This window comes from Diabrotica undecimpunctata, chromosome 4 (assembly GCF_040954645.1).
Source record: "Diabrotica undecimpunctata isolate CICGRU chromosome 4, icDiaUnde3, whole genome shotgun sequence".
In the NCBI taxonomy this organism is placed as follows: Eukaryota; Metazoa; Arthropoda; class Insecta; order Coleoptera; family Chrysomelidae; genus Diabrotica; species Diabrotica undecimpunctata.
In genome coordinates, this window is record NC_092806.1 from 33,320,318 (window position 1) to 33,347,355 (window position 27,038).

General features: G+C 32.0%; 1 protein-coding gene across 2 annotated transcripts in view; it reads right to left on the reverse strand.

Annotated features, from left to right (window-relative positions):
* The window catches only part of ovo (transcriptional regulator ovo), a 103,476-nt gene extending 78,671 nt beyond the window's left edge, over window positions 1-24,805 (reverse strand). The window contains exon 1 of one of the 2 annotated variants that reach the window (XM_072529328.1): window positions 24,425-24,805. In XM_072529328.1, coding sequence (XP_072385429.1) covers window positions 24,425-24,563 — 139 coding nt within the window. In that variant the 5' untranslated portion in view covers window positions 24,564-24,805. The remainder of the gene's footprint in view (window positions 1-24,424) is intronic. The other variant, XM_072529329.1, reaches the window with a different exon arrangement.
* Window positions 24,806-27,038: the final 2,233 nt, after the last annotated feature.

Sequence of the window (27,038 nt, forward strand, 5' to 3'; positions counted from 1 at the left end):
TTGACAGAATGTGGCATACATGATTGACATACAAAATGAGAGAAGATGGATATACCGGGGTCATCTCTCCATACCTAAGCAACCGGACGTTCAGGGTCCAGATAGAACCAGTTCCATCTGAACACGGAGCCCCGGGAAGCTGGAGTACTACAGGAGGTTGTCTTATCACTCCTTCTGTATAGCATATATACAACAGATGTTCCAAGAACACCTGGAACACTATATATATATTTAGGGATTCTACAGTATTCACTGCCTTCCCTCGCTCAACCGTTTCCATCTCTCTCTGTTGTTCCATTCTCCATCGGTTAGTCCTCTCTTACTCATGGCGTCGTCTACTTCGTTCCTCCAGGATTTTCGGGGTCGTCCTCTTTTCCTCCTTCCTATGGGGCTCCATTCGGTTATTCTTTTTATCCATCTGCTGTCGCTAGCTCTTCTTACATGTCCATACCACTTTAGTCTTTTTTGTTCTATATATGTTAGTATGTCTGTTTCTATTGATGTTCTTTGCTTTATTTCGTCATTACTTCTCCTACCCATTCTTGTTACTCTGCAGCATCTTCGCAGGCATTCCATCTCTGTTGCTATTATCTTACTGCTGTTTTTCTTGTTTATGATCCAATTTTCGGCCCCATATGTCATAATACTTCGCACTAATGTTTTATAAATCTGCGTTTTTGTCTTCATATTTAGGTGTCTATCCCACCATACTGAGTTAAGTTGTCGGATTGCTGTTCTTGTTTGTCCTAATCTTTGTGTAATTTCTTCCTCTGTTGTTGCCTTTTTCGTGATTATGAACCCCAGGTATTTGAATTTATCCTTTCCTTTGATTGTTACGTTGTCATCAATCTGTAGATCTTCTATGTCTTCTTCACTTGTAGATAGGTACTCTGTTTTCGCGAGGTTAATATCTAGGCCAGCCTTGGAACACTACTCAGCCTTTATGCAGACGACACTTCAATGAGGCAAAACACTAGAACCTGGATATGGCTGTAAGAGATCTACTGACGGCACTGGATACTGTAGAATAGTGGAGTATCCAATGAAGAATGGACATAAATCCAGAAAAGACTCAGGCTGTTATGTTCAAAAAGAAAAGGGAGAGCCTCGAAGAACAGCTCACAGTGTAAGACAGATCGATCGAATGGCAGAATGAAGGTAAATACCTACGAGTCATAATCGACCAAGGTTTAATGTTCACAGTAAAACAGGACAGTCCTACAAACAGCGACAACCAGAGTCGCAATAAGAGGACTCACAGGAAGAAAGAGCAAAATTGTATCATTATATAAGCGGAGCAAGAGTTACAAATAATACAAAAGAATTTTCTCTACTGATAACTGGATCTTTTTGCAGAGGTTGACTATTATTGTATTAGAGACCGTGAAATTTTTATATCGACTTCCTTTCAAGCAATTTAGATAGATCTTAATTTTATCTTCAACCGACTGATGTCTTCGATCATTCCGCTTTATGCCTTCCCATTCTTGATTATAACGATAATCTAATTTTTTACACTCATTAAGTATCTCTAGAAGAAGCATTCGTCTATGTATAGGCATTTTTTTGAAACCCCAATCTGTGTTTCTGTTTCGGCGTCAAATGCTCAGGCTTAAAAAAAAAACAGATAAAACGACGTAGTAAACAAATCATAAGCTCCAGATAGACCCTATTCTATAAAATGACTTAAGCAGTCCTATTGTGCTGTTCTATCTTATCGTGGTGATACCCTTAAGCCGAACGAACTGCTATCAGGAGACCAAGTGACTAAAAATAACTAACAAGGTAAAAGCGTATTATACCATACCCAAGCCTGTATGACAGTTGTGTTTTAAAAAAGTTCTTCTCATAAAGAGTCTACTGGATACATCGAACCTTTTCTACTTTCCTAATAATTCTTATACCTATACCGGTACCTCTGCAGGTACAAGGCAATTCTCAGAATGGACCAAATACATTACAATTTAAAAAAAAACAGGTGCCTCTGCAAAGGACTTCCAAAAAAGATATTCGGCAGATTAACGAAAAGATAACCATCCTTATAACTTTGGTAGAAACCAACATTAAAGGATTATTCTAGTACTCTTGGAGAAAACACCAAGATACTTGAAGTATCAGCAATGCTTATTCAGATATTAACGAAGGAAACTTGAGAGCTTAATAGTAAAGTTCTCATCTCACAGAAACCTCCAGCTATTTTTCACAAATGAGCGACTAGACTGACTGCGTCTAATAGAAATAATTTCGACGATAAACTTACAAACAATAGGAAACCTGCAAGTTCCTTTCCTAAATATGTGTTGGTTAGAAATCTGTTTAGGATCTCAATGATCTAATAAACCTTATCAATAAAGCTGAAAAATGTTAAGACTGGATCACTCCCTAAGTTTTAACTTGTGCTGATGTATCTTCTACAGACTGAAAGTAGTCATATAAATAGATACTAGATGCTCAACATTGGGGGACCCAAATTCCAAAGGATGAGAGCCCACACGGTATTGTGCAGTCAGTCGTCCTTTACGCAACACCAGTCTGGAGTGGGGTGATAGAGACGAGACAAGGGGTTCATGATACGAGTGGACAGAACGAGTCTCTTGCGAGTAACATGGGCTTACAAGACTATATCTGCGGCGACCTTGCTGCGTGTGTTAGCAGTAGAAAAGAGACATTTCTATGAGAGAAGAGAGCATTTGACTACAGCCATAAGAAAGGGAAAGTGGACTAAGACGTTGATCCTAAGCCCAAGGGACTGGGTGGATTGTGGTCACAGATGACTTTATTACTTCGTGACGCAAGTGCTCACAGGACACGGGTATTTTGGGGCGTGTCTTCATAAGTTTGTAAAGACATATACAAACAAATACCTATATTGTGAATACTCTGAAATTGTTACTCACACAAAGCTGGAGTGTAATAGATAGTCAGTGGAGAGAATCAGAATATATAGAGAAATAGGTATGAACCCTGTGACTGTAAGAGAAATAATCGCGAAGATGACGAAAAATAAGGAGGAATGGAATAGTGTATAAAATTACATCCGAGTAATCAATAAGAATAACGAAGAAGAAGAGAAACAGCAGCAGGACTAATGACAGAGATAAGATCTAGATAAGAGGAGGGAGTGCTCCGATTGTGTCGGCAGCCTTGCACCGGCCATCCCACTTTTGGAGTTCGGTATGTGCGAGAGTCACACAAGTCGTAATTGCGCACGAGTAGAAGAGGAGTTTTAGTTGGTAGGCAGGATAACAGGAAGGCACCGATTTGCAGGACCTCCTTCTAGGGGGAAATGGGATCGTATATACCCCTCTACCCTTAATCCAACACACGCAAGCCATTCCTAGTGATGGGTTAACCTGGTACGGTTTTTAGAAAATTTTCACTCTCAAAAAAAAAGCTAGATACATTAAAAAGTCTAAACCAGCGACAATTATTTCCACGCAGGAGACTAAAGAATAACCATGCAGACGAAAAAAACTTCATGGACCGGCTATCCAAAAGATCAAGGCACCAAATTTTAAAGTATAGATTCTATGTAAGAGTATACCAGACAATAAAGTTTATATCTGTATCTTTTGTTGATTTGGTCTGCATAGCCAGGATAAATTCCTAAACTCTTCATAAGAAACTCGTTTATCTAGAGCATAGACTTCTTGATGAGGTTTAATAAAAGAACAGGGATTGGAACAAAGGCCTCATGACCCAGTAAAAGAGATAACTAGTAGTGTCCCATCTGAAATAAGCAGAAAAACTTTAGGAGATTCCTGGTGATTTTGACACATAGTCAGAACATTCCCTAGTCCCTACAATTAGTTTAGTCTGTCGTACGAAAAGTAACCAAATGCAATTTTTGTGGTAGATTATGGTTTTCTATTCGTTAATTAATTTTGGTCCTTTGTTTAGGTCCAATTTTACTACTTATTGAACAGATGTTTTATCGTCTTTAGTGTTCACTTGCATAGTTTACTTTCAATGTTGCTATTCACCGCTATCTATCTTTTTATTATAATTTTTAGTATTCAGATGCTATTATGGAGATCCTGTTTTGGAATATACAAAAAATACACTCATTGCTTTAGTATGCGTTCTATTAATACAAGTATAACTGATTTTCCTTAATTACGCAACCGTTGCTGATTATTTAAAAGTGAGCAGTAACGAGGCATTTTATATTTTCAAAGGTTACAACTAAATAAAATAGAATTCCAATCAATGTAAACGTACTTTAAAAGCCAAGGTTGAAGTCGTTTATAACAGCATAATTAGAAAACGGTTTTTCTGCGAAAATACATTGGCGGGTTTGAAATATAACAATTATCGTTATAAAATATGGAAATATTAAAGAGATGGTTAAAATATCATAATTATATTTGGGACAGTATAACAGATTTACTACATTGATTTAAAATGTTTGATGGCTCCGATCTCAAGTCATCATCTACCTTTACTCTCTCAGAAATTTATCTTTGTTCTTTCACCAACATTTCTGAGCCTTCTAGTCTCTCTTCTTCTCTTGGTGCTCTATCCAGTGCTACATCTTGTCCATAACTTTTACCTAATCTTTCCCTCATTATGAAGAGTGCGTTCTTATATTTGTGTCTATTCTGTAATCATGTCCTCTAGATAATATATTTTATTTAACTCCAATCCGTTTCCAGTATTTGTAACACACTTTTAATAGAGTAATACAGTTTCTGTACTATTCTATTTAACTCCAATCCGTTTCCAGTATTTGTAACACACTTTTAATAGAGTAATACAGTTTTAACATTATTAGAGTAGTACAGAATAAATATGAGTTATACGAACTGATACACAACATTTACTGATACTTGATGTTTGCAAGGAACATTTCATTCGTTGAAAGGCTGAGGTGGAATTTTATATTCAAGCTCATATTTTGACTTCGTGGTTAAGATCGGGTGTTATTCAACAGTTGACCTACCTAAACTTAATGCCATCGCCATTCTAGTCTTCTTTGATAGACAAGCAACTATATTTCTATTAGTCTTCTTTGATAGACTGTTTATTTAAATAAACACTTACACCTTTATTATTGCAATAAAACCTGACGTAGTAAGGATTGATGAAAGGCGTCTTTGCTGTACCTATACTAACCTTCTGGTCCATTTCGCACGACAAACGTCTTATTTATAGAACCATGAGTATGCGCCTACCTTAGGCGAGGGGTGCAGGTCCTAAGTCAAGAAAACGCGTGGGAAATGGGCGAACTCTTGATTCGAAACTGTTCTCAAAGTAATAAAAAAGCAAAAACACTTGCGAATTTATTGATAAGATTGAAATATATAATTCGGGTTTAAAATTAACGATGTTTCCCGCACACTTGTTTAAGAGTATATTCTAATTTATTGACGGGGTTATTAAAAAACCTTGCATGCTATGATAAAGTGTGTATAAGTTGCCAATTTTAACGTGAGAAATTTAAAGAAGATAATGAAGATAAACAAATAAAAAATAAAATATTTAGGTAAACACTTTTTCAAACCTTCTCTCCCTCTAAAAACAAATGTTTTTAGAACAACTAAAATTATAAGTGTAAAGAATGAACAATAAAATATAAATATAATGATAATGGAATGAAGTAAGAAATGAAGGCATAAAATAAAATATTTAAGTAAACACTAAATAAGAAATTACATTTGCATTTATATTGAAGCATTTACTTTGTTTCGCCTTTGTTAGTAATTTCTTCTAGTTTTTATTTAAAATTTATAATATTTAGAATACAGTATATGATTGTCTAAATCTCTGGCTTATGCATTAGTATTCCAGCGCATAAGAACTGAACCTCGCTATAGCTGGTACTTATCTATAAGGTGACGTATTGTAGAAGTTTTATATTTAAAGACAAATTTAGCAATGCACTATTTTTTAGGGCAACAAGAAACTCAGGAGAAGAGAATTACACTTTACATAAATACAAGTCTTCATGTCTTAAAATAAAAGAGGGTTAACTAACATGCCAGAAAGCGCCCAAGTAAAAATCAAATTTATTTTTCAAAAAATATCCTAACGTGGAACTGAATACCGTTGTAAGGAATATCGACAAAGTCTTAACAGCCATTCCTAGTTATTGAGGACTGTACACTATTAGTTTTATATATTTTTTTCACGGGAAAACTATCTGTTAAATATCGGTCAAACTGCAGCCATTTGGGTTGTTCTACATCTTCATTATGATTAATACGTCAGACCTGTATAAGTTGTATGAGCTTATACAAGTCTAGTGGATTTGTACCGTATATTTGTGGAGTCATTTGGTAGTCTTTAAAAAGTGATTGACACCAATGATCTAGTGTCTTGCTGTCGTGTAAAATATGGTTGACTGTTTCAGTGTCTAAGCATTAGAGTCTGCAGCTCCATGAAACTGCTTCATTGTGCGTAAGACTGGCGAATGTCAAGTTTAATTTAAAAGTTTTCATTTTGTCAAAAGATTTATAATTAACTACTACTCTTAAACTATTATTAAAATGTTGATAATTCTTTGACTACGTATTTTTTTCTCAAAATTTATGAAAAATTCGGGACTTTTATTTGCATAAATACAAATTCAAAAAATATATTTCACACTAACGCTTTTACGTGAATACCAACCTGTTGGGTATAATATATATCCTTGGCCTATAAAAAAAACTGTAGTCTTGCTTACCATAATGACACGAATTGGCTACATAATTTTAGCAAGGTATTTCCTGAACAGTTAGCTGTATTTTTTATTTAGTGGTAATTCCCATCTCTAGATAAAATTTCCCCGAAATAAATGTAATTTATTCTTGTATATCCTTAATATAAAAAGTTAATGGGTAATATAAGATCTCATCTACAAATATTTACAGATAATTTTCGAGAAAGAATATATATTTTAATTTTGTCTTTTCTACATTTTTTTACTGCCCATTTTTGCTCAACAATGGAAAAAAAGTCGAAGGCTAATAAAATAAGACTGTACTCAATTTGGAAATTTATACGATAAAACAGTTGTTATGGCAGAAGATTACAACGGTCTTTATACAGGACAAAGTAAAAAAATTATACATATCGACACCGTATTTTCTCCCCCTTGTACAAGAGTAAATAAATAATATGACCACAAACTTTAAATATATTACAACATAAAATGAAAAAGAAGCAAGCCTTAAGGATTTAGCCAGAATTTCACTCCTCAGTGGCGATTAACAGAAGTTGACTTTACAATAGAAAAATAACGAAATACAACTCTATTATTATTACATATATCTGTATACAACGCTATTACATAAAGCAAATCCAGCACCCAGACATTAACGGTAAATCAGTCACAGATGATCGATACCCAGAACTCCCATTCCCCTAAGAGGCACGTAGCCTAAAACGTAGCCGAAGCGCAGCACGTAGCCTAAAACGGGGGGGCTCTCTCTGGGAGAGAGTATAGTACAGATGTATAGTCAGGAAATTAAAAAATATCAGTAAGTACATACATTTATTACATACTGTAAGAATATGTCGTTATCTTCGAATTAGATAGCATCATCATCACTAAATTCGTTATTTCATCCTGAAATTTTAATTGATTCCATGGTTTCTTCTACTGTTACTTATATTATAGAGCTTCCAGTTTTCTTCGTCCTACGCTATGATATGCCATCGCTTTTTCATAATTGTCGGATGTAATTTTTGATAGAATACTTCTTTCATCTTTCTCTTTTTATCTATAATCGAAGAGCTCTTTCCTTTTCCAGTTAGGAAATGTTTCCTTTAATCTTGAATGGTAACTGTCAAGAAATAAAATGCCGTACCGAACAAGCAAGACAAGCTTTTGTTAAATTGAAGCCGCTACTACGTAACTGCTTCCATTAATAGGTTGGAGACCTTTAAGGTTGTTCCGCAAGTTACAGATTGGGTGAGAAACGAGGAAGTCTTAAGAAGGGCAACTACTCAGAGAGAATTATTCAACTTGACCAAGGTACGAAAAATTGGATACCTGGGTCATATCATGAGAGGAAAAAAATACGCAATCCCTCAACTAATTATCTCATCAAAGATGAGGGCAAGAGAGAAGTAGGTCGCATAAATAACGCTGGCGAGCTTTTGCATGCCGTAAGAGACAGACCTCTGGCCTTAAGATAATTCGCCAACGCACTATAGGTGCACGGCACTATAAGAAGCTGGTAACTGACATTATCCATAACTACGACAGAACCGGTCGGTAATAAATGTCTCATTTGACCAAAATCATGATTAAAAAGGACTACAGATTCAGGAAACACATAGATGTTTTCTGAAAAAATGGCCTATTTTAACTACAAGTCTGTGAAGAAAAGATATCCGCCAATGTTGATGCAGGAGATGTCTTTACTAGAATAGATGCATTTTTACAACACAAATATGATCAAGTATTTGATGCAGCTGACACGAGATTTGAAAATTCTGCCGAAGAAATCCCAAGAAGTAGGCTTTTATTAGTGCTCAAGGCTTCGTCCGCATTTATTCTCATTAGTGTTACTTAATACATTTTCTATATTTTTTTTAACGTTTTAAACGTTTTCTCTGCTTTCATTTCTTTCCTCAGAGATATGTTAGTTGTTCAGTTGCTCTAAGTCCTTAGATACTATTTCTTGTTGCGAGACATGCCATTACCTTTAACTTTTATATATATATATATATATATATATATATATATATATATATATATATATATATATATATATTGTTATGATGTGTTTTTTGTTTGAATGATGAGCAATGAGTAATTTTAATAATATAGGGTTTTTATCGCGGTTCTCAAAGAATTAGTTTGTAAGTACTTTTTTAAATTATCTTTATTGTAACTATTATGAAACAGACATATATATATATATATCTAACCTAGCCAATGTAAATTTAAAATAAACTATCTTTAAACTGATATTCTTATAAAACTAATTAAATTCTATAGACAATCTAAAATTTAAACAAACTATCTTCAAAATTGAAATTGTTATGACACTAACTAAATTATATTAACAAAATTTTGTACCTTTCTTTCACTGAATGCCTAAATGAACTGTTTTCCACTATATAGATTCTAATCACCACTGAATGTCTTCGTACTTCGGTTATCCTTGTTTTTGTGAAATTACTTTTTCCAATTATCAGCTTCTACCAATTTAAGATATAGTTTTCTTCACCAGCATTTATACACCACCCAAACAAACCAGCAAACACCATTTATATTTATTCTTCTTTTCAATATACCAATATCCAATTATTATAAGTTGATTTATACTAATCTCCAATCATAATATAATTTTAATTCCTTCCAATGTCCATCCAATATTCTTCTAATATACTTTTATAATTATATTAAACAATTGGACTATCTCCAACTAACTTTCATATTTCTTATTAAACTGCTTGACTGACTTACTAAAACTGTGAACTACTAACTTTCATAATAAACTGCTTGACTTCTGACTAATAACTTCCAAAAACTGCCATCTTGAATCCAAATCACGGGTATTTATATCTTTTGGATATTCTAGAACCATCTCGTAAGATATCATGTACTATTTTGTTCTATTTAATACATGTCTGAATTTTCTGGAACAAACCATTTCGCAAACATGGCCATCTCCGGAGATCCAGAGAATTCCATTCTTTTCTATTAATAATTTTGTTGACATTTAGGCTTTTCAGATCAGAATAAACATTCAAATTAGTAACTAACACTCTAATTTAATAAAATACACATTTCAAACAATATAACCCCACTTATATTCGTAAAATTCTTAAAATGACACTTAGGAATGGAGGGTATAGTGTGTTGCCTAGTCACATGGCTCACTTAAAAATATCTACAAAATCATAACTACTAAAATACAACTTTTTACAATTATTATATGCTAATTTCTTAAAATGCCCTCACATAAATAATTTTTATAAAATTCTCTAGTATATAACTTATTTAAAACAACCAAATATCTAATATTATGTAGTATATAACTTATAAATTATTTTCTATAAACCCCAATTGTCACAATACCCCAAAATTAAATTTAAAATAAATAATTTACTTATTATTTTTTTAAATATTAATTTTCTCATACCTTATTAAATTTAATAAATCAATTTTTTTTTTTATTTAAAATGTGTTAAATACATCCCTGTTCGCTGTCTATGTCAAAGCTGAGAACAACGGATCACAGTTCGGCTATTCTATGGTCAAACTGTCATGTCAAATGGAACAATGGATGCTATATCAGAGAATAAAATATAACCTTAATTAAAAATATAATGGATATTGTGTTCTGTTTATTTATAGACAAAATCTAGGAATTATTTCCATTCAAAATAACTTTCATCAATATAAATTGGTAAGTTTTACACTTTTTATAAAGACATTTACACAATCAATTCTGTATCTAACCCCAAATTATGATTTTTAGGGTACCAAACAATTTCCATATGTACAAAATTCAACAAGTATGATGTCAAATTTATTTCCAACAAAGAAATCTATCATCTATCTATGAAATGGATCTATCAGTAAGTTTTTTTTTTTAAATTCTTTTCTTTGTTTAGTTGACATATTGGGCATTGGGTAGTAATTTCTTTTGCTATTTGCTTTACAATTTTATTATTATTATCTTCTATTTTCTTTTCTAATTTTCTATAATTCTCTTCCAATTTCTGTTCCATTTTTTTCATGTCCTCTTTGACTTCTTTTGAATTCTCTTCCATTTTTTTCGTATTCTCTTCCATTTTCTGTTCTATTTTTTTTATGTCTTCTTTGACTTCTTTTGAATTCTCTTCCATTTTTTTCGTATTCTCTTCCATTGTCTTGTTCATCTGCATCATTAATGACATCAAAGCTGCCATATTGACATTTTCCTCTCTTTCTGGATTCATTTCTGCAGTATCTTGTGGAACTTGAACTAAACTCTCCTCTTGTATAGGTTGTGTTTCTACTTCCACATCTTCTTCATTCTTTTTGCTTCTTGTACCTTTCTTTCCTTGAGTCATTTTGAGACTTTACTTGTTCAAATATAATTAAAAATAAAATCTATAATTTTTTCTTTCTACTGATAATTAATTTAATTATATGAGAGCACTTATCTTCCCAAACTAATTCTTTTAAATAGAGAGCCACCGCGTTGGGTGCCAAATTGTTATGATGTGTTTTTTGTTTGAATGATGAGCAATGAGTAATTTTAATAATATAGGGTTTTTATCGCGGTTCTCAAAGAATTAGTTTGTAAGTACTTTTTTAAATTATCTTTATTGTAACTATTATGAAACAGACATATATATATATATATCTAACCTAGCCAATGTAAATTTAAAATAAACTATCTTTAAACTGATATTCTTATAAAACTAATTAAATTCTATAGACAATCTAAAATTTAAACAAACTATCTTCAAAATTGAAATTGTTATGACACTAACTAAATTATATTAACAAAATTTTGTACCTTTCTTTCACTGAATGCCTAAATGAACTGTTTTCCACTATATAGATTCTAATCACCACTGAATGTCTTCGTACTTCGGTTATCCTTGTTTTTGTGAAATTACTTTTTCCAATTATCAGCTTCTACCAATTTAAGATATAGTTTTCTTCACCAGCATTTATACACCACCCAAACAAACCAGCAAACACCATTTATATTTATTCTTCTTTTCAATATACCAATATCCAATTATTATAAGTTGATTTATACTAATCTCCAATCATAATATAATTTTAATTCCTTCCAATGTCCATCCAATATTCTTCTAATATACTTTTATAATTATATTAAACAATTGGACTATCTCCAACTAACTTTCATATTTCTTATTAAACTGCTTGACTGACTTACTAAAACTGTGAACTACTAACTTTCATAATAAACTGCTTGACTTCTGACTAATAACTTCCAAAAACTGCCATCTTGAATCCAAATCACGGGTATTTATATCTTTTGGATATTCTAGAACCATCTCGTAAGATATCATGTACTATTTTGTTCTATTTAATACATGTCTGAATTTTCTGGAACAAACCATTTCGCAAACATGGCCATCTCCGGAGATCCAGAGAATTCCATTCTTTTCTATTAATAATTTTGTTGACATTTAGGCTTTTCAGATCAGAATAAACATTCAAATTAGTAACTAACACTCTAATTTAATAAAATACACATTTCAAACAATATAACCCCACTTATATTCGTAAAATTCTTAAAATGACACTTAGGAATGGAGGGTATAGTGTGTTGCCTAGTCACATGGCTCACTTAAAAATATCTACAAAATCATAACTACTAAAATACAACTTTTTACAATTATTATATGCTAATTTCTTAAAATGCCCTCACATAAATAATTTTTATAAAATTCTCTAGTATATAACTTATTTAAAACAACCAAATATCTAATATTATGTAGTATATAACTTATAAATTATTTTCTATAAACCCCAATTGTCACAATATATATATATATATATATATATATATATATATATATATATATATATATATATATATATATATATATACATAAATCTAATGATCATACTTAATGATTTATTATTTTCTAAAAGTCAAGGTTTAATTTACATAGCTGTTTGATCTAATTGATTATTATAACTTACAACGTTTTCTGGGAAATCATCAGTAGGTATCTTGATTTGCATTCACGTATTTGTCATAGTCTCAAATAATTACAGTAATCACTTTTATAAATCATGACATAAACAACGGTTCATAAAGAATATTTTTAATAATAAATTAATGAAATATCCCGGTATTATTATAGAGACGAAGAATGTGAAAGACGTAATAGATAGAAGAACTGTTTAATTTTGATACAGTAATAATACCAAAAGCAAAGAGAAATTTTTGACTGCCTCAGTCCTAAGAGAAATTGAATGCAATATGAATTTTAAAAAATTTGTCTTTTACAAGAATAAAAATGCCATTCTAAATAAAATGTTTTCAAAATGTGATCCAAGAAATGAGTAGGAGCACTGTAATCGCCAAAAAAATCAGACTGATTCAAAAAGCCAGTTAATTTTGTTCAAAAATGTGTCTGGATCTGGAAATGGTTACTAGATTTACATCGTATAGTTATTGCGACATATATTAAATAAAATTGTGGCCTTGGGCTTGACACCATGAAATGGATGAAAAATTATAAATATCGAGATATATTACATCTTCTTATTTCAGTTTTGTATAAGATCTTACAAAAATAATGACAAACCCTTAATATAATACAAATGAGCTGTCATAAAAATTGCGCTATCAATAATTTTCAAATCGAGCATAACAAATACTATTTTTTTTGCAATCGGGATGGAGCTACTTCACTGTCAATTAAGAAACGCGTGGAAATACAAATTAATAGCTCAAACTCTAGAGAAAGTGTACATAGATGAAGAATATAAATAAGACTGTAGTTCGGAATGAGAATAGGTAAATACCAGGCTGGTTTCAGAGGCGGTAAATCAACAATTAATCAGATTGTAACTCCGAGACAAATTTTACAAAAAAAAAACACTGGAATATGGCATAGATACTCAGCACGTATTTATAGATTACAAAACAGCCTACGACTCTGTAAATAGAAGAGAAATGATCACAGCAATGAAAGAGCTAGGACTACCATATCATTTGTAAATTTAACAAAACTAACACTTGAAAAAGTTGAATGTAGAGTACAAATCCAGGGAGATTTCTCTGAACCTTTTAAAACAAATAACTTGCTGTGTCAGGAAAATCCACTCTTCTGCGTACTGTTCAGGCTAATTGGAAAAAGTAATCCATATATCACAAATCACAACCATCGGTTGTGATCAATATTGTTGGGAAAATGCTGTACGAGAGGCGTATGTAGCACTAAAAGAAAAGTCTACAAAAATGGGCTTAATAATAAACATGCAACCACAAATCCTACGGCCATTTGTTATAGAAAACGACATCATCGAAGCAGTTAACGAATTTGTATACTTGGGAGCGCTCGTCAACACTGAAAATAACACTACCGCAGAGATAAACCGCAGAATTTGCACGTTTAACAGGTGTTTATTTTTGGGCTCAATCTCTTTATTAAATCTTCAATTATATCGAGAAATAAAAAGGTGAAAATCTACAGAACAATAATACTCTCTATACTAACGTATGGTTCAGACCTGAACTCTAACAAAAAGTAATGAAAACATGTTGGAATGCCTCGAAAGAAAAGTTCTAAGGCGAATCTATGGAGCGGTAAATGACAATGGACTGTGACAAAGAAGAAGAGGAAATACCCAGAACAAGGTCCTTGATATAATCGATGAAGACATGAGAAATATGGGAATACGTGCTTGGCGGAGAAAAGCGATGGATTGGGACGACTGGAGAGAAATTCTGGAGAAGTCTAGGACCCACACAGGGTAGTAAAGCCAGAATGATTATGTAGTTAGAAATAAATACCAACACAAAGAAGAAATAAATAGATAATACAGGCAAAGACAGATTTAAAAATGGCGTAAATGAAAAAAGTAAAAGAAAATGGACCGATAGGAACTTGGTCATAAATAAACGTTCGATAAGAAAAACAGTTCATTTGGTCCGCGTGGTCTTTTACGTCATTTGACGTCAGTAATGAAAGGAATATAAGTACGAGTACGCTCTCCCGGAAATTATTGTAATAAAAGCAAAATTTCAAGATACATAAATCTACGTCAATGGAAGTAAAATTCCATTCGCAAGCTAACGTTAATATCACTCATACATAATTTAAATAAGTAGTGTTAATACGCATTAAATTTATTAAAGTTTAATCTGAGTTATTAGTTTTAAATACCAACTGACAAAAGTAAATATATACCTGGAAAATTATAAGCAACAAAACTTTTTGGTGAAAGTTATAAATGGGATTAATATTTCCAGTAATCTTTACAAGTTTCTGTTCTAAACCAGCATTGATATCTCCAATATCTACTATGCAAATGAGAATTTGAAAAGAACCCTCATAATAATTTACATTTTCATGAAAAATAAAGCATTCTCAGAACCTAGAGGTTTATGCTATGGTCACGTACCTATTTGGCATTAGCGTGCGCAATAAAAATATTTAGGGCTCTGTTGTAATTTCTACAATTCTTATAATGTTAGTGATTTGTGAATGAACATAATAGATATCAACTAGCCATAAAAACAAAAAAAAAACACTACAACAACGACATAATAATAGGGCTAATGGTAGTGTAAAATAAGTGGAATTTTTTGGAAAACGAAAACTTTATTAATTTTATCGATTTAGAATCTGAAAATAAATACAATAATTTCAAAACCATTCATTGTCATGCTACAAATAATATTCATTTTCTTCATGCTGTGATATATTTTTATATTACCTCATCATCGTCATAACCCACCGTCATGATATTGCTGTACAGGAATTTTTTTTACAGTTTACCAAATACCTGACCAGTACCAGTAGGTGTACTATGAGGACGGATATAGTTTGGCAATTGAAAATAAATTATACTTCGGAATTTTATAAAAGTCATGCATTTGTGTCCCTTCTCTCTCATAAGTCTGTTCATCGGACCGCGGTAAAACCCAATACAACCTCAAAAGAGGATACGGCTTCTTAATCAGATTTCTCACTTTACAGAGCAACACGTTGTGTAGCGCCATCTATTTTGAATGATGGAAAATAGGCACCACTGTGTGTATATAAAATGCGTAGCAACCGCTATAATTTTTCAAAACGAAGAACAGATTTTTCGAGAGAAAAACAGGCATTTATGCCTTCTGTAGCATATTACTCCGTACTCTATAAAATTAAATACAGATAAAGATACTTTTCAAATATGTTGGGGGTTGCTACACAGTTTTATCATGCTCATTTTTTCTATGATCCAAAGCAGATGGCGCTATGTAGCATGTTTACTCTGTAAAGCGAGAAGCTTGATGAAGAAGTGTGTATTCTTCTCTCGAAATTTATCTTGGGTTCTACCACGAACAGATGAGTCACACCATAACGAAACATATCGTAGTATAAACCAAGAACAAACCTTTATGTCATACACTATGGCATATGAAAAACGAAGTTAAATAATAAGTTTATCTGGAGAAATAAATTATAAAATAATTTTGATATTATTTGTTGTGAGTAATGGATTTTTAGCACTAAAAACTTTTATATGCAGTGAAAAAATTAAAACGACAAAGGAAAAGGGTTTCTTTATAACTTAAGAGATGTCATGTCTTATTTGTAAATCAAAGAAGTTTGTCTAATACTTTGGTATATGTATATACAATATAATATGGTAACTCAACATAATAGAACAATCTTCTTTTAGTATGCCTTTCACAGCACTGTTAATTAAAAATATTCAAAATTATACAGAGAAATAACTGTCAAAGAGAAACAAGCTCTAGCCATATTTACTAGAATAAATTCTATTTTGGGTATACTAGACCAATTGGTGATATAATGAGGGATTAAAGAACTCAATGATAAATCCATGATATCTTCTAATGACCATTTCGCAAGTGAATATTTGGGTACACGTAAACTCATCACAAATTAGCATAAATGCCCTTGTAGATAGTACAAAATCATCACCCCGATAAAATCAGGGCTTTTAAAATAGACCCAGAGAGATTTGCAAACTGATCACTGACCCACCTGGACCCCGTGTCAGGTACAGACCATAAAATGTTTGAAAACCATTAAGGTTTGATAATTTAAAAGAATAATTCATGTCCGGATATATTAAATGCAAATGCCTCCATTGTCTCCATCTAAAACCATACAAAAATACAAATTTCTCTGTCACTCACCGGGAGCCACCCGATATAAATAAATATATCAAATTATTTCTGAATTTAATAGATTACCACAAAACCAAGAAGTGTAACAGATAACCGGCAATCTTTCGCATTAGAAACCACCTCCTTGGGGCAAAAATGTTGGTGATGAGTTTACTTATCTCCAAAGGATGCTGGTGATAAGTTTGCTACATCTCGAACGGTCTAATAATTTTATGCGATAAAGTGATAAGTTCGTACATGTCCGAATATTTTAATGTGATTTTTGGTCTTTTGTGTCAATAATTTGTTTTTTATCAAATACCTTAGAAATACAGCAAATGAAATGAGAGTGTCAAATATTAATTCATTTTCTTTTAATAATAAAAAATTAACTGTTTTAAAATATTCATTAATTATAGTATAGAAACGATTAAAAACCTTATTTTGAGATTTATTAGACGATATTTATAAAGAGTTACCCTCTTATCAAATTGTACGCAAGCCCATGTTACCGAATCGGCTGTTTCCCTCCAAACAACCCCATAAAATTTCTCTTAAAGAGCACTATCCGTGACAGAACAAAAGAATAACAGGTAAGTATGTAGGTTCAGCGTATGTGTGTAAATGCTGTTCGCAAGAAACAAGTGTTATAGTCTACAGAAGACCTACACAACGACATTGTCTTCCAAATTAAGAAGGTCATTTTCAATTAGCGGCGAATTTGTAATGCTAAGCAAATAACAGTTTAAGTGACTATATGGAGAACACTGTTCTTTTGTCTCGCGCTTGTTTGTACAGGACGGACAAAAAAATCTGTTAAAATAATGTTTTCTTTACTAACTCACTTACACCTATTCTAAATAAATATTCAAGATTATTTTACAAATCATATTATTTTTACTGTATTACTAACTGTATAGACGGCGAAAAAGTATCACAAGAATCGAAGAAAGGCTAATTATTATTCCAAATTAATGAATGTCTTACAATATATCAAATTAATATCAACAAAAAGAAGAATTAATAGCTCTAGTCAATACAAAACAAGTCAAATACACATATTTGGGACCCAAATTGGCAGGAACTCCATTTGGTAAAATCATTCAAAAATAAAAAAGTATCATAAGCATCTAAAAAGGAAACTGTTAAAGTAGCACATTTCTCCTATCCTTATATACTGATGTCAAACATGGATATTCGCAAGAACTAATATATAGGATAGAATAGTGAAGATGCAAAGAGCAATGCAAAGACAAATAATCAACATACAACTGTCAGAAAGGAAAAGGAACAAATGGATCAAAATGTTAAATGATTAGAGATGCTACCAGGAGATATCAAAATCGAATTAGAAATTTTTCCTGTCACGCTATTCATATAACCAAAAAAAAGAGCGACCAAAGCTTAGTTGAGTAGACAAAAAAATCGTGTCACATCGGGATGAATGCACGTAGCGAGAGATAAAAAAGGATCGAAAGTGAATGCCTATTATCCGATATTAGATGTTTGAAAAACACATAGATTGTACTACAGTTGAGTGTCAAAACTGTAAGCACTAAATTCCAGAAATTGGTGATGACCGTTCTGAGTTATTCTGGTCTTCCAGTGGCGTAGAAATTTTAATATGTAAGAGTGAGCTACTTGCACTGAAGAATTTTTACAAATTATATATACTAATATTCTCTCCCTAGCGCTATGAAATTGGTAAACAAATATGTGGAATCAGTCATAATGCAACTTAATAATTTAGACAACAGGCAAAATTTCCATATATGCTCAAATTAAATAAAATAATTAAATTTATGAAAATTAAATTAGCGTAACGATGTGTAATAGGTGTATTTCTACCAGAATATTGTAGTTAGAATTCGTACGAATCGTTTTATAGTATATATTAAGTATATATGTTAAGTAGATAATTAAACATGTGTTAGGTTTGACTATCTTCTCCAAAAACGCCTCTAAGGAATTAAAGAAACTATTAGTATTACGAGAAGGAGATCAATAGCAGTTTAACAATACAATGACTTTTTATTTAAGCTGAAATATCATTTATTTCACAGTAAAATATTTGTCAAGGCTTATTACATTACAAGACAACCCCAACGTTTTACCCAGATTGCAGTATCACCCCAGTATTTGAGCGACAATAATTTGCCGCTAGATAAAAATCAGCTATAGAGTAATAAATAATAGATGCTGAAGGGTTCCATATTTCCAACAAAAAAGATTTATAGAAAACTTCAATATTATTGAATAAATCATATTTTATCAACACTCAAACTTTACACTTAAATATAAAACAACAGAGGCTTTAGTTTGCTTAAAAACACAATTCCATTTTTTTAGTTGTTTGGAAATTCCTATTATATTAAGGAGGAAAAGACAGTTAAGATTTGATTTCACGTACAGTGCGCATGTGCATCCGCTTATACGTATTTCGGCCTAATAGGCCTCTTCAGAACGGCTTTCACAGTCGCTCTGAACGTGAAAATAAATCTTTTCTGTCTTAGGAAGCAACTCGTAAAATTAGTTTATGGGTTTTCCTATTATATTGTTTATTAACAATTGGTTCAATAATAATGACTTTGTTTCTTGATAATACTGAAATGCATCAGTACTATTATAGTTAACCTGAAGCGGCTAATACGTTTTTATAGAAATAATATTAAAGTGACAAATAGTGAAGACGAAAATAGTTAAAGGAAACGTCGCCGGCCAAATTTTAAGTTAAAAAAAACTATTAAATACAATGGGGATTCCGTAAAAGGAATGAAAATATATTGGTCAATGACGTAACTAAGTATATATCAATGACGTAACTATATGTAGCGATTTGACTAAAGTGTCTGCGAGACGTGTTCATAAAATTCTAAAACATTTCAAACAACCTCAAGATAAGTCAGATACCTCTGTTGAAAAAATGGAAACCAGAGGAAGAAAACGCATTCAGCATTATTTCTTGTTTGACACTTTTAATACAGATTTCAAATTGTAGCCGGAATACGGATAGCCGGAGAGGAGAACTTCATTATTGATCAGGTTGTTGTTTTCTGTTTGCTCTTATTATGTGTTCGAAATTTTATTACAGTATATATAAGATATAGTGAGTTATGACTTTCTTATGACTATAATTTTGAACTGTAAAACTCTTCGTTAAGGGTCTAGCCACGTATTTATTAATGTCTGGCATTATACATAATCGGCAAGTGTCGAGACTCGAAAAAATTTATAAAAAAATGTTAAAAAAACACTACATCCTGACCTCCACTTACAGTACATGATAATGTTGTATTTTTGGTATGCCATATAGACCATCCCATGAAGTACAAAGTACTTATCATGGACATATTGGTTCAGGATGTAAATACATAATTAGAATAAGCAACATTAAAGGAATAAGTCTCATAAAAACAAACAGCAAGACAAAAACATTTATATTAAACGTCATGAATAGTGATATATAATATATTTAAAGAATAGTTGTAGTTAACTAAAAATGTAGCGGTGTACTTGAACATACATACGAGAAGAATGTTAATTTCAGATTAGCACATGCCTTAGTTTCGATGTGGAATATATAAAGATGAACCGGCAAATATGCTAATTGGTCTGAAGTGTTTAAGGATAGTTTTACTTAATAGCAAATTATCAGTAATAATAAACCAATAATTACATTAATTATCCATCTAGTAAATCACTACCACAATCTCATTTATGAGTTATTACATCTTGAAAAGAGCCCACAGCAATAAAAAATAATGTGTGTGGCCTTATTCGGTTATGTAATGATTAACAAAAACGGTGTACAATTTTGGTAATATTACTGTGTCGTGTAGATAAGCGCAAAAGAGTTGACTTACTTATTCTAATTTACTATGAAAGAGAAAAAGTGGCCATGAAAAATTTGTTTCAACTGAAACCTTGAAGATTTTATATTGGGATAGCACCCATAAAACAAGATGTTATCTTATTCAATTCAGCATTTTAAACAATAATACCAACATCGTTTGAAATGAGAAGACATCAAAATGATTTACTTTTTGTATGGGTATCTACCATAAATAAAAAGAGAAGACAGATGACTGCGAGAATTAAAGCTGATTATCAGTTACAGGTTTCTCAAGCATGAACAAATTTTCAAGAATACAATTGATGAAGCTGAAGATTGTACACGTGTACAGGATCGTAAGCTAAATAGCCCACTAAATGCAAGAAGTACAAATGCATACATCTAGAAAAAGGATATAATAGTGTTCCCACCAGAAATGTTAATAAATAATTGGATTAACTATTAGAGTATCAAGAGGATTATCACAAGAATTGTTAATGAAAAACCTACTTGCTTAGAAATTTGATGAGAACCACCTACTTAACTAATAAAAGCGCAACAGCGAAGGTGGAGCGTTTCTCTATAGATCAGTTTATTTATTGAGTATAATGTTCTCAAGAAACGTTTGACTAGATTCTCTTAGACTAGATTAGATTCTCCTAGAAGTTCTTTTAATGTTTTTGGAATGTGGTGATATAGTCTTTCAACTGAGTATATTGGACAGCCAATCAAAATGTGCTTCACTGTCACTTTACATTCACAAACAAAACACACTGGTTCATCTTCTCTCTTTAACAAGTATTCATGTATTGTAGAAGTGTGCACCAATCTGAGACGTGTTATTAGGACTTGATGTTGTCGCTTTGAAGGCCAGAAGTTACATGGAAGGACGGAAGATTTTATTTCTATCAATTTAGTGGTGCTTCTATTCCATTGGTTTTGCTAAATATCGTGCAATTTTGCTTTTAAGTAAGGTTTTAAATCTAAATGCACCGTTAGATTTTCCACTAATGCGGCTGTACTGGTTACTGCGGACCTAGCTAGACTATCTGCCTTTTCGTTACCATCTATTCCAACGTGTGACGGTACTCAGAAGAACTCTACTGTCAAATTGTTTTGGTATATATGGTATGAAATTAACTTAATCTGTTGTAATGATGGATGAGAGAGATAAATCTGAAAAATTGATGTCAGACAACTAAGTGAATCAGATATAAGAGATTTGGGAAGTTTTTTTCCTAGAATAAAGGTTAGAGCCTTAGTTATAGCAAATAGTTCTGCTGTAAACTTACTTGTCTCAGGAGACAATTTATAGATGGAATGTTCATGTGATATCACAAAGCATGCTCCTACTCCATTTGTGGTCTTAGATGCGTCCGTGTATATAGATGGTAATTTTTGTAACTTGTGAGAACATGGAGAAAGTTTTAAAAAAATTGGGTATCACGTTATTTTTGTTATATGCTGTAAGTTTAAGGTTACAAAGCGCAGAGGGAATAAAATGTAGTTGATTCCGAGAAAATATTACTTTCGAGTTAAATTTTGGAGCAATATTTTTTGCAGTTTCTTTCTTTCTGGCGTCTTGAGAAATTTTAAACTGAATGTAAGTAAAAGTGTCTGAAGTAATGTTGAATCCTGCATGGTGTGTTTCTTCTATTATTGTTATAGTTGTATTCCAAATAGTCCTTACAAGACACTATTTATAGTCTTACTTACTTATCGGACTAGCCCATCAAAATATATTTTTTGAATATGTTACTAAATGCTATGCAGAACGTGCTGAATTGCTTCCAATTTGTTTGTTTTGTTGTTTTTAAGTTAATTTTGAAAACAAACAGTTTACAGTAGTAATAACAAAAATTAATTTGATGTTTGCTGATGGTGCTAGGAAGGTGAGAAGGTAAATAAACGTTTAACCGGCTGCACCCTTTTATGTTCCAATTTACCCTCCAGAAGGCTATTTTTATGAGTTTTAAAGCAATAACATTAAGCTGTGTAGAAGTTAATAGATTTTAAAAAATGTGGAATCACCATAAAAATAAAGGGTCTAAAGCATTTACAGTGAAAATGATAAAAACCATATAGATGAATGTTTATTCCCGTATAAATAATTCTTTAAGTACTATTTTTCTTAGAAACATTGGTTATCGTCGTGGTAATGTTGACTTTCGGGACTGCTTCTCGAAAAGTTGAATAGAACTGCAAGCGAATTAGGTTTTTCAACCATGTATTATGCCGAATCTTTCATTGCATAATAAATTATAACAATTGATATTTTTATCTTCGCGTGTAAAATGTTTTATAAATGCTCTGAAATATTTTACAGAAGACATTACAATATTGGACGAATATTATTCTAGTTTTTTAGTTCTTAATGGATTTGAACATTGCTGGTGATATAATACAACTGCATATAGCACCCCTTTTTAGCTATATTTGATTTAATATGAAAATATTTATGAGTATTCTGTTAGTAGTAAAGATTCTTTCTCTTCTCAACTTATCTTAACTTTTGATGATTTGAAATATTTATACCAGTGAGGCGTACATATTAATGGATTTTAACCAAATATTGCAAAATTGTAAAGACCTTGTCAACAGTGTGTAAATAAAAATAATGTATGAACATAATTAGATTAGCAGAAAAATTCCCGTTGTAATAAATAAAAAAATAGAATTTTCAAAATTTAATTAGCGATAAAGTGTTTGGTTACATGAAGGCCTATAGTGATGAATTCGCCAACAAAATTGGTTTTGTTTCTCTATTGTGAATAAGAGTTATTTAGCCGTTATGTTAGCATATCCTTATTATCTACGTAAAATAAATTGTTTATAAAATTTTCTTTTTTTATTTTCATTTTTATGTTCTGTATTTTTGAACATAAATAAAAATATAATATATTATTTACTGTAGAATCGAAGCTTACAGTTTCTAAACAGTTTCCATTAAACAGTAGTTAAAATTTAATTAGGTATGTTGAAGAATACAATGCTCAGTTAAAACAGAAACCCTAAAATCAAGATAATTGCTCTAGTATTCCTGACCGGAAGTAAAATCTTCCGGCTTCGTCATTCTCCCCTATACAACTTTTATTGCTGAATCCAAATCTATCATCAGTTTTTCTGTATTTTTTGCAGTTTTACTTGCATATGTCACCGGAAGAATGGAGATAAACAAAACAATTCGATTAAAAAAAATGTTAGGATCCAAAAACTTTTATGGATAACAAATATTTAATGTATATCATAAAGAAGTAATTCTTTTGGTGCTGCATTGGATACCTGTAGTACAACCAATGTACATTTGAAATGTAGTCCTATATTTGCTTAAGATCTCGTTCTCATTGGAAAGAGGGATTAATGAAAGGCTAATGATGTTAGCGCATGTAGGAAAATATAGACCTGACAGTAAAAACGCAATTTGGTGTGAAGTCCATAAAAACTAAACAAAACGTCTCTAGTAACAATTTTACAAAAAGAAAATTGTCGTTTAGAAAATTACCATCATCACGATTGATTATTTAGATTTAGAAAATTGATGTTTTTCAAGTTCACGGAAGTTTGTGGTGTACAGAATACCAATCTATAATTTAATTTTGCACAAAACGAAAAGTTGTAAACAGTCAGTCATATATCCTTTATTTAAAAGCAATGAGTAACTACTTATTGTCAATGTTTATATATAATCATTTAATTGACGGTATTGTTTGCATGCTTTAAAATACCTACATGTCTTTTATAACTGTATACATTACATAAATTGTTAAATGCAATTGTTTTATTGAAGTTGTTCCTTTTGAGGAATTGTTGAGTGACTTACCGTCTTTTTTCTGGACTATCAACGAAAGAGGCTGGCAATCACCAATTCCAAGATCAGTTTTCGCGTCTCCAGCATTTTGGGACTCAAGTCTTAGTTGTTGCTGGTGCAACCTATTTTTAATCAAGAATATTTTCGGCATTTTGCCTCTAGTCACTAAAGAGTATCCTAAGAATGGTCACACAACCACAGAACAGTCACTTCTCACATCACAACACTAAAAATCCTTAAAGTCCTTCGTAAAAATCATTGTTGATTGTTTATACAGGTAGATGTTAGGTTGAAATTAAAAAATGCTGCGTGTCATACACTTAGAGGGCCTTGAGAAGACTGATGACCGCTTGTATTTCCATCCAAGTGAACCGTTGTACGATCCCCTTGCCCCTCGGATCCACTATACCAACACGGTGAACCTGTAAAGGTTACCTATTCTCAGTAGCTTGGCATTGGCGCAAGGATTTGGAGTGGGGATACCGGCTTGCTGGTACCGCGGGTACCTACTCGCCAGGTATCCGTAACTGAACGAGTCTTGTCAACCATGCCAAGAATTTTAAGGAAGAGTAAATTTTTATTTTGATGATTTTGTAGATTTATTTACTATTTTATTGTAAGAAAGTAGAATTGCGTACAGAGCTCCTGCTGCTACATATTCTACACAACGCATGCATGTCTTGGGTTCAAAATTTGTAGTGTGGAAGTAATTCTTCTTCTTTGAGTTTGAGACAAATATAGATTTTTAAATACTTCTACTACTAAAAAAAAACAAATACATTGAAAAATAAAATTATTTACCTAATTTTGAATTGTTTTGGTAAATATTTAGAAATACAGCTTAGAGCCATCGGAAAAAAATTTTAAAGTAGGTGGTGAATTTTGGACATAAACTATTACCATCTAGAATGCTAAAAATGATACATTTTCAACATTTTTTATTGTACCTTATCTATGACAACCAAACTTTTTTTTATATTATTATACAACTTTTCAAGAATAATTTTTTTTAATAATAAAAAAATTAATAAAATTATTGTGACAACTTTGTCAATTTTTGAACTTCTTCTTCCTTCTTGTATGTAGGCTTTAAAGCCTGTTTCTTCCTCAATATTACCCTCCTAAATTGTTTAAATTATCGCATTATCTTTTTCTTGGTCTGGCAATACTTCTGCGTCCATTTGGAAACTTATCTCGTGCTATTCGTACTATCATATCCTCTGCTATTCTACTAATGTGTTCGTTCCACTCCTGTTTCCGTTTTGTCACCCATCCATTTATGTCTTCTATATTGCATGCTTTTCTTATGTTTTCGCTTCTCTCCCTATCCAACAGACTTTTCCCTGATATTCGTCGAAGTATTTTCATCTCCGTTGTTTCTAGTAGTCGTCTCGTTTTAGATGTGTCAGGTCTTGTCTCCGCCGTGTATGTTAATATAGATCTAATTGCTGCTTTATAGATTCTTGTTTTTGTGTCTTGTCTTAGGTGTTTGTTCTTCCAGATTGTGTCATTAAGAGATCCCGCCGCTTTACTTGCTTTTAAGCTTTGATGTCGTACTTCTTCTTTTACATTTTCCTTTCCTGCTTTATTATTTTCCCATCAATTTCGATTTTACATCGTAGTGAGTATTTAGATGTTGTCATACATGTGGTTTTTTCTACTGATATTATCATATTGTATTTCTTAGCTGTTGTATTGAAGATGTGTGTTAATCATTGGAGCTCGTCTTCTGTCTCGGCGATTAATGCGGCGTCGTCTGCATAACATAATATTTGGATTTCTTTGTTCCCCATTCTGTAACCATGACCTTTACGTACTGCTTGTATTATTTCTTCCATTATTGTATTAAAGAGAAGTTTGTTCAACGAGTCACCCTGTCTGTCTCCGCTTTGTACTGGTGTACACTGGGTTAGTTTTCCACTTATCTTTGCCTGTATTCGATTATGGAAGTAGATGTTTTCGATGGTTTGTATTATATTGATTGGTATGTTTCTTTTATATAGTAGGTGTAAGATAAATTCGACTTGGATACGATCGAAAGCCTTTGCCAGGTCTATAAAACATAGATATGCTGGTTTATTGTACTCGATGGCCTTTTCTGTGATTTATCTTAGTACAAATACGGCATCTACGCAGGATCTTTCTGATCTGAATCCTTGTTGTTCATCTGATAAAGTTGTTAGTTTATTGATTTTGTTGGTTAGGGCTTTTGTGGTAAGCTTAAGTGCGGTGTTCAGTAGATTTATACCTCTATAATTGTTGGGGTCTTCTTTATCTCCTTTCTTGAACATTGGTACCATTATGTTGTTTCTTCATGCGTCTGGTATTTTGCAGTGCAATATTAGTTTTTGTATAAGTTTTATCATCTCTAGGGTTATACTTTCTCCTCCGTGTTTTAAAAGCTGGTTGGTTATTCCGTCTGGTACTGGCGACTTTCTATTTTTGAGTGAATTTATGGCTATCTCTACTTCCTCAAAAGTGATTTCTATTTCGTGTCTTAATTTAGGTACGTTATTGTGTTGATTATTATTTTCCTTCCCTTTAAACAGTTCCGTCAGGTATCTTACTCATTCGTTTGCTGGTATGTTGTGTATTCTTTCAATTCTGCCATTTCTTTCCGTTGGTT